This window comes from Callospermophilus lateralis, chromosome 2, assembly GCF_048772815.1.
Source record: "Callospermophilus lateralis isolate mCalLat2 chromosome 2, mCalLat2.hap1, whole genome shotgun sequence".
NCBI lineage: Eukaryota > Metazoa > Chordata > Mammalia > Rodentia > Sciuridae > Callospermophilus > Callospermophilus lateralis.
The window spans coordinates 195,119,366-195,137,766 of record NC_135306.1 but is presented as its reverse complement, the minus strand read 5'-3'; the positions used below and the strand labels follow the sequence as shown (position 1 = coordinate 195,137,766).

General features: G+C 35.2%; 2 protein-coding genes across 2 annotated transcripts; both read right to left on the bottom strand.

Annotated features, from left to right (window-relative positions):
- Positions 1-849: 849 nt before the first annotated feature.
- LOC143391708 (olfactory receptor 4C15-like) lies at positions 850-1,785 on the bottom strand. The gene has a single exon (XM_076844466.1). The coding sequence runs from the start codon at positions 1,783-1,785 to the stop codon at positions 850-852; it is 936 nt and encodes a 311-aa protein (XP_076700581.1).
- Positions 1,786-16,280: 14,495 nt separating this feature from the next.
- Positions 16,281-17,219, bottom strand: LOC143391707 (olfactory receptor 4C15-like). The gene has a single exon (XM_076844465.2). The coding sequence runs from the start codon at positions 17,217-17,219 to the stop codon at positions 16,281-16,283; it is 939 nt and encodes a 312-aa protein (XP_076700580.2).
- Between the last annotated feature and the right edge of the window lie 1,182 nt (positions 17,220-18,401).

The following is an 18,401-nucleotide window of genomic DNA, read 5'->3' as shown; positions in this document are numbered from 1 at the left end:
GAGTTCTGTGTTTGGGATTGAGGTCAAACTTCGTGATTGTGACATGCTTGCTAACTAGGAAGTTTCTGTACAAAGACACAGAACACACAGTAATGTCCTCGGGGAAGGGGGCTCTGTGCTTGTACTAACCTGGACCTTATCTCAGCTGGCACTCAGGGTTAAATGAATTCTAGTTAGAATGTAGTTATGCTAATGGGTAATATGTAACCTTTTGGGTTTTTTTATGTTTATTTTTTAGTTGTAGTTGGACACAATACCTTTATTTCACTTATTTATTTTTATGTGGTGCTGAGAATCGAACCCAGGGTCTAGCACGTGTGAGGTGAGCTCTCTACCGCTGGGCCACAACCCCAGCTCCCTTTGGGGAGTTAATAAACGCAGCAGCATAGAGGAGCAGCTACTTATTTTGTCTGCCACCTTTGTCTATCTGCATGTACCCCCATGTGTGTTTCTGTCCTTTGTTTACCTCTCCACAGATTTTCTCCACAGATATTCTTTACAGGGTCTCATAATGGTAAGCTAAACTATAGGGACATTGTCAATTGTTCAAGGCTTGTGAGTTGTCAGAGGCTTCTTTGTGCACTAAGAAGATACAGAGCTAGAAACATTTTTTTTTTTTTTTTTGCAGTTATCCCACTGTTGCATGGTATTAAGAACATTCTGCGATTATCCTGTGGTACCAAGGAAACCCATTATCCTGAGACATCAGATAACTTTTAGAACCAGAGCACAGAGTCAAGGTTGATCAGGTCCTTACCTTTGGCACAGAATGTTTCCCAGGCTTGGATTTTGCCTACACCTCAGGATTAGCAGATGATTGGGGCTCATCTGCTCTCCAAAGTACTGTATTTATTTTCCCTTAAAAACCACCACCAATCTCTTCCACATTTTTCTCATGGCATTTTTCACTTCCTTGTTTCTTAAAGTATAAACTAAAGGATTGAGCAAGGGAGTTAGGATGGTGTAAACTATTTCTACTTCTTTGTCAAAGGGAAAGGAAGATGAAGGCCGTGCATATATAAAGATGCATGGGACAAATAACAAAACCACAACAGTAATGTGAGATCCACAGGTGGACAGAGCTTTCCTCCGCCCCTCAGCACTGTGTGTTCTCAGGAAGAACAAGATGATACCATAGGAGACAAGCAACAAGGAGAAGTTGATGATGCAGATTAATCCACTGTTGGCAAACACCAAAAGGTTAAAGATGTGAGTGTCAGTGCAGGCCAGCTTCAATAGTGGGTACAAGTTACACATGAAATGATCGATGACATTAGGCCCACAAAAGGGCAAATTGAAGGTAAAGAGAATCTGTATGATGGAATGCAAGAAGCCCCCTGTCCAGGTCACCCCCACCAAAATGCAACAGAGCCTCCAGTTCATGATGGCAGAGTAGTGCAAGGGCTTGCAAATGGCCACATAGCGGTCATAGGCCATGGCCGTGAGCGTAATCATCTCTGCCCCACCAAAGAAGTGTCCAGCAAAGAGTTGAATCATGCATCCTTTAAAAGAGATGGTTTTCTGCTTATACAGGGAGTCTGCAATCATTTTTGGTGTGATGGCAGAGGAGAAACCTGCATCCTGCAAGGACAGGAATGCCAAGAAGAAGTACATGGGGGAGCCCAGCAGTGCAGGGCTACAGAGGATGGTCACTACAATCAGCATGTTGCCTACCATAGTCGCAATGTAGACCAACAAAAACACAACGAATACTATTCTCTCAATAGTAGGATTCTGTGAAAGCCCCACGAAGACAAATTCAGTTATGAAGCTTTGGTTTTGCATGGTTTCTAAGGAAAGGGTGAAATTACAACATTGTTCATGTAAATCTGAAAAATGTGATAAAAAATTGCTGCAGATCAGTTCATAACATAATAATTACCTAGAAGCTGAGGGCTTGTTATTTTGAGGGCTGCTTATTGAGGTATTAACTTTTAAATCACAAAAATAGATATGTTTGAAGGTAGTAGTCAGAGATCTAAAAACATAAAGACTGGGATGAACTAGTGAATACTTCAAGATGCCAGAGGTTTAATAAGGGGAGAGAGCAAAGCATCCATAGTTGTTAAAGAAGAGTAGTTTATATAAAAAGCGCCATCTCAATCATTTAATAGTAACTTTCTGGGTGAATTAGTGATAGCCATTCTGAAACTGAACCCAAGATATGAGAGAAGGAGGACTGTGATTTACTAACTATGCTTCTCCTGGTCATACTACAGTGGTTACTACCAGGTCATCCATTATCTGGAAACAGTCTCATCTATAAAAGGAAGGAGAAAAACATAAACTTTAAGTGGGTGTCAGAAATAATGACTTATTCTCCAAAAATATTTCTTTAAAAATCTAAAGTGAATTGGCTTTTGAATGAATTAACTTCTCCTTCTTCTTCTTCTTTTTCATAGAAGGAAACTCATGGGAAAGTGTCCAGCTCCATCATACACATAACAAGTTAATCATGCATAATCCTGAGTGTCCTCCTGATCCCGAAGTGATGTATTCAAGGCCATCCACAGCTGAGGGCTCACTGTCTAGAAGCCAGTCTTTGTTAGATGTTATCATACCAATTTTAGTAATGGGAAATGCAAGATTAACAAACTTATGTTAAAGCAAATGAAAGATGCTTGATATGGCATGTCACACAGCACCTCTGTCCCCACACATAAGTCCTTTCCCTTGAATCAACAGAAAAGGAATGGGGGTTTTTCTTTTCCAGCAAGCATTTCAGCACAGGCTAACTTCCATAGTTTCTCTTCATTTGTCAACCTTGAAGACTCCGATTCTTTGTTGATGTTTGAATGAGGCATCTAAATGAAGGAAACCCAACAAATAATGTGAAATGAGAATGGATAGCCAATCCCCTAAACATGCAAACCAGCAACAGCCACCTAGGTAAGAAAGAGAACATGTCAGCTGTCAGCCACAGTCTAGAGCTTAGTTAATCATTTGCCAATGCTTACTACAACAAGACCCACTCTGATCAGGTATCTCAAGATAAAGGTTTCAAATTGATGAGTCTTTCTTGTCAGGCAGAGATGTTCATTTATAGTTTACCTACTCATCTTCCAGGATAATCATGAGGGTCAAATTCAAAAGTTTGGAAATGTTGCTTATGATGACAAACCCTTACAATTGTAGTTATTATGTGCTCACTTAAAGAAGCCAGCTGCCTTGTTTGCGGAAAGTTCCTCCACAAAGCATTCAGATACCTGCTTCAACTCTTGAATCAGAATTCACAGACATATTTTCATAGAATGATATGTCCTCACCTGTACATATAACTGAAATATATCAGTGAAATAGGATGTGTGTCTATATAAATTTTTCCATGTATATATGCACATATATATGTATATATACCTATAAATATATAATTTTATTCTTTTTTTCTACTGTTACATAATAGTAAAATTCATTTTGATATAATTATACAAGCATGGAATATGTCTTGTACTAATTAGAACCCCATTGTTAAGGATGTATATGATGGTGGCGTTTATTATGATGTATATATACAAGAATGCAGGAAAATTGATTCTGATTCATTCCTTTGTGTGTATGTGTACATGTATGTGTATGTGTGTATCTATAAATGAGGATATATTGAACACTCAATGAATGATGAGTTTTATGTAAGAATAAATAATGAACAATTTCACAATACTGATTAAGAGTAAGAAATAATCTAATTTTTTTATAATTAACTAATATATATTTCTGAAAATTAATATTTATTTGTTCACTTACCTTAAAATAATCATTTCCAATTTATTCACTGTTTATTCTGATGAACATCTGTACTTTGAACTCCATAGTCATTTACAACAAAACACTAATATTAAAGAAACTCTGAAAGCTCATTGAATCAGTTGGAAACCACTGATTACAGAATAAAGAATAAATTAAAGCAGCGTTCACCATAGCCTAGGACCAAAGCAAGAAAGACAAACAAAGGAAATGAGTGAGAACATCAACGCAAGATTTGTGTAGACTTGGGTTCAAATCCTGTCCCTCTATTTATTCTATGACATAGATTGTATTACTTAAAATTCTTAAAATTCTGTAAGCCTCAGATTTTACTTTTGCTTATGGTTTAGTAAGAAAGTCTATCAATAAATTTCTTTTGGATATCAGATGGTTTATAAACATAAAAATGCCAATGGTCATTAGACGTGAATAAGTAATATTTTTAAATGTACTACACTTTTGAATCTCCCTAGTAGCCCCTGAATATGTTATCGTGGACTCACATGCACCTGTGTCTGTGCCTTCTTCAGATTGCTTAACTGTGAAAGAAAACCAAATGGAGTGGGAAAGTGAAGACAGGGTCCTAAATTAATCTAATAACCACACAAATCTATCTCTCCACTTCATTTTTTTGGGTGGTCTAAAAGCAGTATCATTGCATAATTAAAATGTTGTTGGATATAAACAATATCAAACCCTTCTTTTCCTGATGACAGTAATTCCAAATGTTAGTATTAAAACTGACAAAGGAGACTATGTTGTGCTCCTGGATTATGAGCACAGTGTTTAGAATTTTAAAACTTTAAATCATGTTATCTTAAATAAGATTTGTTGTCATGGATTGAATCCTACAATATCAAAGGGAAAATTGTAGCGAAAATAATGAAATATGATTAAAATCTGGTGTTTACTTAGAATAAAGTATCTATGTTAATATTATATATTGACAAATGTACCCATAATAATGTCTGGTACTCATATTAAGGGGAATTGACTATTCTACATCTATTTTATGTATTTATGTCACTTTTTGGTTAATCTAAAGTACTCCAAATAAGCATTTAAACAGAAAAATAGTGATCACTTTCTACTATCAGAAATCTATAATTCTAGCCTCATTGTGTGATACGGATGGACTAATAAACATAGCCCTATGCTGTGCCTCAGGCTGCCTGACCATAGGGTCAATCAGAAAGCAGTATTTCATGCTGTGCACAGTGGAGTTAAAATGCAGTATAAGAAATTCCGAGGCCACTGTTTGTAAGGAGTAGGTACAGACACAAAGTGAAGTTAAAGTTTGCATCACAGGAATGTCTTTTGAAGTCAGGCTAGTTTTTAAAGTTCTAACCCGACTAAAATTGTAACAAAACAACTTTATTCATACCATCCTTTTAGAAACATATTTGTTGATATTTACAGAACTTCAAAGTGTCTGTATCCCTTCTACTAATTAATCTAACCCTAAATATTGAAATGATATGATTCATTTTATAATGGAAAACGCTGCAGTATCTCATGAAACAGAAACATAGCTAAAATACTCAGTTAAGAAAGAGAACTATGTAAAAGACCATTGCATTAATATCATATGATATAATGAATAGAACAATAATTAATGATATAAGCAAATAATGAAACATAACATATTGTGTTAGAAACAGAAAATAATTACTAATAATCCTGCCATTTATATTGATTTTTGAAATATAGTTTTACCATCCAGAAGAAAATATTTTAAAATGATTGAGATTTTAATTTGCAATAAATACCTGATTACTATTGTAAGAACATTTATAATTGAAAATAATTAACAAACACAGAACAAGTCTCTCCATCATGAGAACAGTTAAGAAACAGGATGTGAGAATTGAGGAACAGTCAATTGAAAGGGTGAAAGCAATGCATTACTAAAATAGAAAAATCTTAAATTAAAATTTTTAACCTATTATAAGCTTTAATCTCTTCCCTTTATGCATTTACTGATATCAGTTTTAAATTCACATTCTTCTATAGGTAGAAGTTTAATGTGTCTGTATGTACCCTAGAACATTCTGTGGTCTTCCCTTTCTCAGTAACCATATCCTCAAATATGCTAGAGCTGCATCTGAAATTGTTCAGACCCAAAACAGCATGAACTGTGGGCACAGGGCCATGTCCTGGGGTGGTGACTTGGAGAAGTTTGCTTACTTTGGTACAACTATGCACAATTTCCACTGCTTTCTTCATACTAATTTTATCAGTACAAATAATTTTAGCACCATTGTGAAATAAATATAATTTCTTCATTAACATTCAACATATACATAGCATTCCACACTAAAAGAGACATTAGAAGTGAGCCTGTCAAAAAAGATAGTGTTTTGAAATTATATCTCAAGCAGTAACTTTCAGATGCATTTATGTGTACATATATGGGCACATCACTCACATTTGCATGCATTGTTTCTAAATATTGTTATTGCAAATTAAAAAAATAAGATTCTATTTGTATTAACTTCTTTAAATCAACTATATTTTTGATTCAGGACTTTCATCATAAGAAATAATCTCAAAATCAGATAATTTTTTGAATGTCAATACTGCTATGATGCTTTTCTTAAATGGTTGATGTTATACATATAAGCCTTATATTTCTGAAAAAATCTACATATATGTACATATATAAATTTACACACATATAATATGCATCTAGAATTTTAGAAAAAAATTCTTAGTTTCCACTGGTGCACTTCCAGATGAATACCTGAGCCTAATTTTCCGTTGTCTCAATGGTTTAGCTAATTTCAAGGTAAGACAAAGCCTTAACAGCAAGCATTAAAGCAGTTCACAGCTTAGCCACTTAGATTTTTCTGAACAATTCTGAGGCAAGAACCCAATGCTACTTATGACATCAAATGCACATAGGAACAATTAAACAATTACAACTAAAGACACCATTCTGTGGCTTAGTCACACTTTTTTAGGCCTAATGTTTTTCCCTGTGCTTCTTAGTAGTGTGTTGCTGTGGGAATAGTGAATGTTACATTCTATTTTCATGAATCTGTGACTTGTCCTGCAAGACTTTTGTCTACCATGATAATATGTCAGTGTTCTTTCTATAGCATCTGAAAAGACCACTTGAATCTAAAACAGAGTGGTGCAAACATTAGCAAACAAATGATAAATGAGAATATTCTTATCAAAAGAAACTGTCCACGAGCTAGCACAATAATATGCACTTGAAATAAGTAAGACACAGTAATGTCGTTATATGTCACATGTTGTCACTTAGATGTGGAGGTTAAAAGTGCAGGTCTCAAAAGAGAGGGTAGAATCATGGTTCCTAGAGGCTGGAAAAGTGGAGTGGGAAGGTGGATAGAGCAAGGTTAATTGGTGGAGTGGTGCTGCATAGAAAGAATAGCACAGTGGGGTGACCAGGGTTGAAATAAATTCTTGGTATATTTCTAAAAATCTGGTAGAGTTGATTTTTAATTTTCCAACTGAAAGAAAAGATAAATGTTTGAGGTGACACATAATGCCAATTGCCTTAATCTGATCAAACTGTTACAACAATATGTACATGTATCCATTAAAAATTGATAATGAAAAAATTAAGAGTATGAATAATGATCCACAAATTTGGAATAATATCCCTTGTTCATTGTTTAGAGTACCCCATGTATTATAAATTCTCCCCTCTCCTTACACACACATACAAATATGCATTTATGTGTTTCTAAGTGTTTGGATTTACCTTGAAGATAAAAAGTTGAGAATGGGTCTTATTTCCTTAGACTTGATGTTATCATTGCACTAAATCTCTACCACCAAAAAAAGATGTACTCTAAGACCTGTTTACTCATGGGACACTTATTTTGTGCCAACTATGTACTATGTTGTCCACATGTATTATTTCATTCAATTCCACATCCCTTGACCTTGTTAATGTTATGATTCTCATTAAACATGGGAAGTCAAAGGTTGTGAAGTTCATGCAGTGATACCAAGTACATGGTTGCTGACAGAGGCATCCTATGCTCTGAACTTGGCACTACCACAACACCCACAATTTTAAACACTGTATCACAATTTAAAATCATCCAGGAAGATCCAAAATTCTAAACCATATATCTCACCATGTGTCAGTTCCTTGAAAATTCTAGTTATGGCCATTTCCTTTTCTCCATGGAGAAAACTTGACTCAGTTGACCCCGAAGTGTAATATCTATATCCAATCTTTGCTCTTCATCTAAGAGAAAGAGGCAAAACCCCTCTGACAGTCAAGGTAGAAAATATCCTCACTGCTGCTCAAGAGTTGTCTTCATCATCTCAGAAACAGAAAAAGTGAAAATCCTCCTGGATTTTCACTTGTACTTTAAAGAGGCTTCCTTCTTAGGTTGTGACCCTATAGAATTACTGCTTGGTTTTCCCCAGGGCTTGGAAATTTTCCATCAGCATGATGTGCCAAAGTACAATTTGTGTGGTTTTTCAATTGCTCACATATTTGAAAAACTTTTGTCCCAAACAATTAGATTTTTTTTTCCTTTTCTCGTCTTATTGCTCTTGGATTTATATCTGAAGATGTTTTATTTCCTATCATACTCAGGAATAGAACACTGGGTATTTGGGTATGGAATACACTGTTTCTTGCAGAATTCAAGCTAAATGCTTGTGCATCTAGAAAATATGAAAACAGAGTTCTGTGATAAACTATCCATTCACCAGTTCATATGGAAATCTCAGATGGCAGTAGCAAGAAATACTTATTAAAGAAAACTATTTCACATATTACTTTTTCTTTTCAGAAGTTTATAAAGCATAAATTCTAAAAACAAAACAAAATTTAGAGATGATATTGAATAAACTTTTTATTTATTTGGAAAATGATATGGCAAATATGATTAATATAAAGGTACATAGCACTTAAAATGATATTTTGGGGAAAACTTGGACATAGCTCCTCAAGCCCCTTCAGGAGGATCCTCACCAACAAATTTTTACTTTTTACTACTGAAATACTGCATCCTATCTATTTTTATGTTTATTCACACTCCACAAAATGCTTAAAATTTAAGTGATTTATGAGTAAAGTTGAGACTTCAAAGGATCATAATTTCCATAGCCTATGGACTTAAGAGAAGGTTATTTCCTGTTAATTAAAAATTTACATGTGTCTCCTGACACAGAATAATCACCTGATATGATAGTTTTAAAATACCATTCAGCAATTACACTCTATCAATATGTTCTACAATTCTAGTTCTCATTTAATACCATTCTTAGCAACCTCTTATTCTTCATCCTGCCTTGTTTAATCTTTCATTATTATTTATTTGTTTCTGTTGGAGAAAGTGTGCAATAACAAGTAAGTAATATTGTGAACATGAAGCACAACATTTAATATAACTAAAATATTATTTTGCACAATGTGAAATCATTGGGGGTGATTTTCCCCTCGAATTTGAATCAGAAATTAGAAAAAGAGAGGCAGAGGGACTCTTAGCCAAGGAGATGTAAGGTACTGAGAGAGGAATGAGCAATTTAGCTTTCCAGAATTTGCCCAACAATCTACAGGTTCCCACTGATCAAAAGTTCCATCTTCATCGTTGTTAAATCTCAGAACTTCTAGCAAGTTTCCAAAGAGATAGTGTCATGGTTTAGATATGAGTGGTCCCCCAAAAGTTCATGGGTGAGATAATGCAATAATTTTCAGACATAAAATCATTAGATCATGAGAGATGGAAACTAATCAGTGGATTAGTTTACTGAGTGATTAACCTGGTGGAAACTATAGGTAGGTAAATGTGACAGTATGAAATAGGTCACTGGAAATGTGACTTTAGGATTTCTGATATGTCACTGTTGAGTAGAGTTCTCTTTTTCTTCTTCCGGGTCATCATGCCCTGAGTTGCATTCCTTTGCCATGCTCTTCCATCATGATATTCTGCCTCATCTCAGGCTTATAGAACAAACATCTGTCACCTTGAACTAGAACAAATGTCTTCTCCTCCAACTTGTCTTGTCAGGTCTTTTGGTCACAGAGACAAAAGCAAATTAAACACATGGCCTCCTGAGCAATTTTTTCTGTGTCTACCTGTGTAAAGCCAGTCATGGGTAACTTGCTGATACAGTCAGGTTGTTTAGTAGACTACATACCAGGTCCAGGAGCCATCTTTTACTGTTGTCTGTAGAGCTTCGTCATGTGGACGTGATTTCTCTGACAATGCAGGATCTATTTACTCATCAATCAGCATTATTTATCTAGCTACATATGTTTACAGATATCTGATGACTGTCTCAAAGATCCTTAATAATTGTTACAGACACAAACAAATCTGATGACTAGAGTACACAAGAAAATGAAAGCAATGATTCTTTTCAGCATTTTGTTAAATTGACTGGAGCTGTAGAGCACAAATATAGAACAGGTCATCTTCTAACTGGGTCTTCCATTGAAATTGGCCATAATTACTAAACTCCTGAAATGTGAAGTCCTTTCACATTGTCGACTTCCCTGCTCTCCAAACACTGCTAATATCAGGGAGGATAGATTGTCCAATGAAGAATATAAATGAGGTATATCAATGAAGTGTAATAAAAGAGATTCAGATTCCAATCCTGGTTCTTAGAAATGTAAATGAATTCAGAGTTAGACCCTTGTGAGAGACCAATGCATAGTGTGAGGCCAAGTTGCTGTGTCTCAAACCCAACCCACTACCCAATAGTGGTCAGATACTTAACAAGTTCCTTGATATTCACACATGAAACTGAAATAATAAAAATTCTACCCTTTTAGTGTTACAGAATTCAGTACCAGCAAAACATACAGATGATTTAGGTATATGTATGAGCAAATGAAGTGATTGCTTTCATTAAGTTATTTAGTGTTGGCTTTCCATGAGGCTCTTTTTATTGTTTAAAAATACTAATTCCATTGTTTTATTTATTTATTGTACATCTTTATAAATGTTTTAAAACATGAAGTTCCTTTGCTGAGTAACTGTAATTATATAAACACTATGGATCACACTGGTGTTTTGTAGTGAATAAGAATCTAGATATGACCACTCCCAAGAATTTTAATAAATGCAAAAATTAAATTAATAAAAATACATACCATCTTTAATACATATGACCCATTGGTTTTGAACAAACTTGTGGTCCTCAAATATAAAAATCAGAGGAGTTAGGACATTTCAGAAATCAAATCAAAGATTAATGGAAATGAGAAAGAAAATATTTTCTGAGACAAACTGAAGAGCAATATAAATAACTGGTTAGTTAAATTTCAAAATCACAGCAGAAAAGCTTGGAAAAGTAAGTTTTCCTCCTAGCCAGAGGTCAAAAAAATCATAAACTTGAAATATATTTTTATTAGCAAAGTTCACTCTTCACTTTTCATTCTTTCTTTTTTCCTCCTATTACATTAAAAGGAAAGTGGGGGTGGACAGGGTGGCACATGCCTGTGATCCCTGTGGCTTGGGAGGCTGAGGCAGGATGATCACCAGTTTAAACCGAGACTCAGAAAAAAAAAAAAAAAATGAGGGGTTAAGCAACTCAGTGAGACCTTGTCTCTAAATAAAATACCAAATAGGATGGGGGATTTGGCTCAGTGGCTGAGTGCCCTGGGTTCAATCCCTGGTATATATGTATATAGAAAGTGGGAAATTTAAAAATATTATGATTTATAAATATACTATATTGATTACTCCGGTTGTTGAGATATTCACCAAGGCCTTCAAAGCCTCTAATCTCATGCTACCATCTTGCTTTCCACCTGTCCTCCTTGGTTAAGGTCACACCCAACACATTCTGTTCCTCATCAACACACCTGGAAAGTCTCATTCTCCAATGTTCCTTATCTCACAGTGTCTAATAACTTTTCTTTTGTTGTGATCTTTTGACAAAATCTCCACTTGCCATTTTTAAATATATACAATAAGTAAAGTAGCAACAAGCAGAAAGTATAGCTATAAGTAAAAAAGTAGCATTGCCTCAGAAAATGTTGCTAATTACCCCAGTCAAAAAATGATCTTGCTGAAAAATTTCCACAGTTAAATGTGTGTGCATTTGTGTATACAGATAGAATCATGTAATCTTCTAATTATATCCTTCTTCATTATTGCATCAAAATTTTTCATTCATTTGATTTTATGATTTCTTCTCAGGCAAGTTGATGTTGTTTTACTTCTGTCCTTCAAGCTAAAATGGGGGATACAGTTTAGCAGAGAGCTATAAGAAAAAAAAAAAAACAGAACAAATCTCAGCAGAACAGAACACCAGAATGTATACTCCACGGAAATCTCTAACACTCCACCCAACACACACTGTGTTTTGCATCAGTCTTTGACTGATAGATGGAGCCAACATAAACCCAAGAAAAATAGGTGATAAAGGAAACAACTCATATGCCAAGAATATGTCCTGACATCCAAATGGATGCACTCTCCCGGATCATTCAAATAGACCATAACTTTATGTGTAAATTTGAAAATAATAGGAGGAAGAAATAGGAATGTTAAAGAATGATGGGAGAATCCACAGCCAAAGAAAAATGGTAATTTTGAGTAAAAACAAGAGAAGAAAGGATCACCAGGGGATGAGAGAAGGAAAAGCCCACTGTGCAAGGAAGGGCAAAAGTGCATGAGAAGATTCTGTGGGAGAATCATTGTATGACTTTGGGAAAAATCATAATTTTATCTAAATTATGATGTGATATGATCTAATTCCTGAATCATTTATTTATTTAATTTCTAAATGAACTTCCTGTTGTTTTCTTTCAAATACACAGATATGTTTTTTTCAATTTCCAATTTTTATATTGGTGTTGTTTATCTACCATGTCTTAGAATAACTGAAGTAAATACAGTAAGTCCACATATAATTAGCACAAAAGTTACAATGCCTAAATTATAGGGATAAATTTAGGCTAAATTTCACCATGTCTAAGCAAGATCAACATAGAAAACAGAAAGTAAAGCTAAGACAACTGTTGAGAGAATTCTGATAAATTCCATTCATTATAGTTGTAAGGATGAACATTTGGTGATAGATATCTTTCAGTATCTCTTTTTCCTGTGTGTGTGTGTGTGTGTGTGTGTGTGTGTGTGTGTGTGTGTTATACTAGAAACTGAATCCAGGGGCACTTAACCACTGAGCCACATCTTTAGTTCTATCTCTCTCTTTTTTTTTTTTTTTCATTTTTTAAAAAATTTTGAGACAGGTTCTCTCTAAATTGTTGGGGGTGGCTTTGAACTTGCAATCCTCCTGCCTCAGCCATCCAAGCTGCTGTGATTACAGGAATGAGGCACCATGCCAGGCTCAGTGTTTCCTCAATTCTCTGCTGAATATTATGTTCTCTTTACAAATGTTAGTGGTTCAAGTGGAAAGAGAGAGAAAGAGAGAGGGGGTTAGGAATGATCTCATTATGGGAATAAAAAGTGAAAAGTCAGGAGAAAAAATGATAAAATGTGTTTGAATTCAAGTTACTGTAGGATCAGACATAAATCTGTAATTTATCTGTAGTGATCACCATAATATGTGCAGATTAATATTTCATTTATAGTATTTCAAATCTTGGATTCATAGAAATGCCACACTAATGCCACAGTCAAGAAGCAATTGAGCCAGTGATAATAGATGTTCATTTCTCAAACTATTTCTTAGAACTGTTGGTGTATTAGAATCCCTAGATGAAATGAAAAGACATGAAGAAGTTACCCCTACCATGAGGATAAACATGGTGGAGAAGAAAGGGAAAGCATAGGAAAATTCCACTCTCATGAAAATGTGTGTAGTACAATTGCTGTTGGGTTACAATGTATTCACTTTGTCCAGATGATGTTTAAATGCTAATAGAAATCCCTTGTGGGCTTTTCAAAGAGAAACTAATTAATCTTACCTATTTTTTGACATGTCTGTTCTGACAAAAATAACATCTGCTTTCTTCTCCTTGGATTTTACATGGAATTAAGGAAAGAAATGAAAGATTTAGAGTTTTTGTTGACATTACACAACAGACATTTATTACTGCTAATGGGCTAGGGGAAACTGAAACATTTTGCTCATTAATCATATGTATTCCAGAAGTCACATGACAATCGAAGATTAGCTAAACTTAACTGTGTGAGTGACATATAAGATGTGTCTATAGTTGAATGATCTCTTTATTAACAACTGATCAAACAGAATTATTTTCACTTGGGTGCACTTACTTACAAAAACTAAAATCATTGAGTAAATTTAAACATAATCTTTTGAAATAGCCTGTTACTCTCTGGTGCATCTGGACTTACTCCTTTGTGGAGATGGGAGGAGTAAGCTCTCTACATGCACAACTGGTCCTGTTTTTTTTTTTTTTTTTTTTTGTATTGTGGTAACTCAAAAATTTCCTTTGATTGTTCTGAGCAAGAGATACTCATTGCTAACTTCCTCATGGAATCTTCTGCCCCTTCTCTTCCAAAGCCAATGGATGGAAGAAAATCACCTAACCCAAGAGGAGCTCATAGGTAGCACTGGATCAATCAAGTTTATCTATCAAGAAATTCAAGGAGTGACTCAAATTCTGCAGTAAATGGTAATGGACCCATGCTAAATGACAGATTTATGTGATGTAGGAACTCCTACAGTGAAGGGCCTATTATTGCTCTTCTCTATACCCTTCCTGAAATGTTTTTCCCTAGTGTCAATGAGTTCACCACTCTAACTCAAATACTTTTTCATCTGATGGATCAAAGACCTAGGAATTAGACTAGAAACTGCAACAACTAGAAGCTAATGTAGGCCCAATACTCCAACATGTTGATAAAAGATCTGACTTCCTTAACAAGACTTACTAAAGCACAAAAAATAAAACCAAAATCATTAGATCAATGGCATCAAAAATCTCTGAGCAATGAAAGAAAAAAGAGCATGAAGATAGAGCCTACAGAACGGGAGAAGATCTTTGCCACCTGCTCCTCAGATAGGGTATTAATATCCAGAATATAGCAAGATCCCCCAAATCTGGACAGACACCAAAAAGCTACTCATTAAATAAATGGGCCAAGAAACTAACCAGACATTTCTCAAATGAGGAAAGACAACTGGCCAAGAAATATGTTATAAAAAACATATCCACCAATGAGGGAAATGCAAAGCAAAACTGCATTAAGATATCATCTGACTCTAGTCAGAATGACAATTATCAAAGATGCAAATAATAATAAGTGTTGGTAAGAACGTGGCAAAAAAAGTTACAAACATACATTGTGGGTGGAACTGCAAATTAGTTCAACCACTCTGGAAAACAGCATGTAGATTCCTCAAAATCTAGGAATGGAAGCACTGCATGATCCAGCTATCTCATTCCTTGGTATATATTCAAAAGATCTAAAAATCAGTACACTATAGTAATAGAGTCACATCAATGTGACAGCAAAATAGCCAAGCTATAGAATCATTCTAGGTGCTGTTCAACAGATGAATAGATAAAGAAAATGTGTATATATACACAAGGATTGAATATTACTCAGCCATAAAGAAAGACAGAATTATTATGACATTTGATGGTAAATGAATAGAATTTGGAGACTATCATGCTAAGTGAAATAAATCAGACTCATCAAGGCAACGGTTGGATTTTCTCTGATATATGGACACTAGTCCAAAATACAAGCAAAAACAGAGAGGAGGGAGAGGGAAAAGGTTGCAAAGAATTCCATCAAAGTACTGAAGGAGAGGGAGAATGGCTGGGATAAGGGAAGAACAGAGGAATGAGTCTGATCTAACTTTCCTATGTACATAGATGAATATTACACAGTGAGCACCATCATCATAAAATATCCACAAAACACTAACTTGAAAAAAAAATAACTAAAAGTAAATAGGAGAAATACCAGTAAAGAGAAGGAAACAGGGAGAGGAAGGAAGGAAGGAAAAGGGGAAATACTGGGCAATGACTTAGAGCAAATTATATTCCATGGTCTTTCATTTATGTCAAAATGAATCTTACTTTTATGTGTAACTAAAAAGAAAAAACAAATGAAAAACAGAAAAAAAAAAAAAAAGAAAAAGATAGTGGGAAAAAAAGTCCTTGAGCCAGCTGGGCCCGTAATTCACCAGTAGAGTGCTTGACTAGGTTCATTAGGCTGTTGATTTAATCACCAGCTCTGCAGAAAGAAATGATAATAATAAGTATTTAAAAAATCGTTAACTTGAAATAGAGTACATTTATATCCTGAAGATTTAAAGAATTTTGTTGACTTTCCATATACGTTTTTGGGATGGGATCAATGGCCAAGCATCTGATGTGCATTTTTTCTATCTATTTTTTATTTATCAATAGGTTTATATAAGAATAAAATGTATTTCTCTTTAATTCACATATCAAGATATTGTGTTACCGACTCAGAGTAGATGACTGATGTCAAAGTAAAAGTATCATCTCTGACCCCCAAAATATTGTACTTTCTATAGAATTGGTATTTACTTCACAGATAATGAGCAACCCATAATAATGTGGTCTAATGCCATTTTTATTTCTTTAATCTTACACTTTTTTTCTAAAGTCTAATATTTTATTTTTCATTGGAAAACACCACCACTCTCTTCCACACTTTCCTCATGGCATTTTTCACTTCCTTATTCCTCAAAGTATAAATCAAAGGATTGAGAAAGTGAGTTAAGATAGTATAAAATATGGCCACCATTTTGTCAAATGGGAAAGCAGAAGGAGGTCTTGCATATATAAATATGCATGGGACAGAGAACAAAACCACAACTGCAATGTGAGATCCACAGGTGGACAGAGCTTTCCAGTGCCCTTCAGCACTGTGTGTTCTCAGGGAGAACAAGATGACGCCATAGAAGACTAGCAACAAGCAGAAAATTTTCATGCAGATAGATCCACTGTTGGCAATTACCAGAAGTCCAAAGATGTGAGTGTCAGTGCAGGCCAGCTCCAGTAATGGGTACAAGTCACATATGAAATGATCAATGACATTGGGCCCACAAAAGGGCAGCTGGAAAGTAAAGAGAATCTGTATGACGGAATGCAAGAAGCCCCCTGTCCAGGTCACCCCCATTAGAATGCCACAGAGCCTCCAGTTCATGATGGAAGAGTAATGCAAGGGCTTGCAAATGGCCACATAGCGGTCATAGGCCATGACTGCAAGAACAATCAACTCCACCCCAGCAAAGAAATGTTCAGCAAATACTTGCATCATGCATCCTTGATAAGAGATGGTTTTCTTCTCATACAGCGAATCCACAGCCATCTTCGGTGTGATGACTGAGGAGAAGCAGGCATCCAAGAAGAATAAGGATGCCAAGAAGAAGTACATGGGGGACCCCAGCAGTGCAGGGCTACAGAGGATGGTCACTACAATCATCATGTTGCCTCCAATAGTTGCAACGTAGACCAACAAAAACACAACGGATACTATTTTCTGAACAGTAGGATTCTGTGAAAGCTCCCAAAGAACAAATTCAGTTATGAAGCTTTGGTTTTGCATCATTTTCAAGGGAAAGGTGAAAATAAACAGTTATCGAAATTACCCAATTCAAATTTGCAATTATGATTAAGGAAGATTTGCTTCATGTCAGATCATTGCTTTATCATCATCAATATTTCAGTGCACCTAGTTGCACCTTTACCTTTAATGCTTCTTTTGACATTAAGAACACAAGTTTAGACATTTATTGAGGATAGAGGTTGGAGATCAGGCAGAAATGATTTGGAGATAATTTGTTCTGTACTTTATATTTGCTAGAACTTCTATATGGAGAAGGAAGCAGCCTCATGTGGTAGAGAAGATTAATAAAATTAACTCATATGCCACCTTTGAGAATTTACTAGTGTTTTCCTTAAATGGATCATTGGGAGGTGTTCTGAAGTCTCATTCATATAAGAAAATGAGGAAGTGATTTTATTAGTCCTGCTTGTCATTGTAATGAAAGGGGCAGGGATGACTAGCAAGTCGTCTCTTATTTGGAGACTCTCATACCTACAAATAGAAGAAGAAATATCATTCATTTTAGGAGGCATTTAAAAATTCTATCTATACATCAAATGTCTTTACAGTTTATTCTGAATTTGACCTGTCATGGATTAATTCTTCCTTTATAAACGACAAAGACCCCGGGGGTGGGGGTGGGGGTGCATGGGTTGTGGCTCAGTGGTAGAGCACTTGCCCAGCAAGTGGGACAGAGAGGTGGCACAGACCTCACTGCTCTGAACACAAATCACACTGCTCTGAACATTGTGCAATTCAAAACTTAGTGAACTGTTTCTAAGATTTGCATTTGGTATTTTCAGACCTCAGTTGATCACAGGTAACAGACTCTGTGGAAAGACAACTCATGGATAATTATTTTAAAGAGGGAATGATATTCCATTTTGTATACACATGATGCTTTGTTTATCCATTATTGATTGCTTATTATTATTGCATTTATTTTATCTTGAGATCTATAATTTTAACAAATTTTTAGTATACAATGCACTACTATTAACTATTGACACAATGCTATGCAACAAATCACTACAACTAATTATTGCATAATTAAAACTTGGTATTGGTTGAATAAACACTCTGAAAATTCTGCTCACCCAACCTATGGCAACTACCACTCTATTCAATATTTCTATGAGTTTGAATATGTGAGATACCTCATATCTGTGGAAAAATGGGGTATTT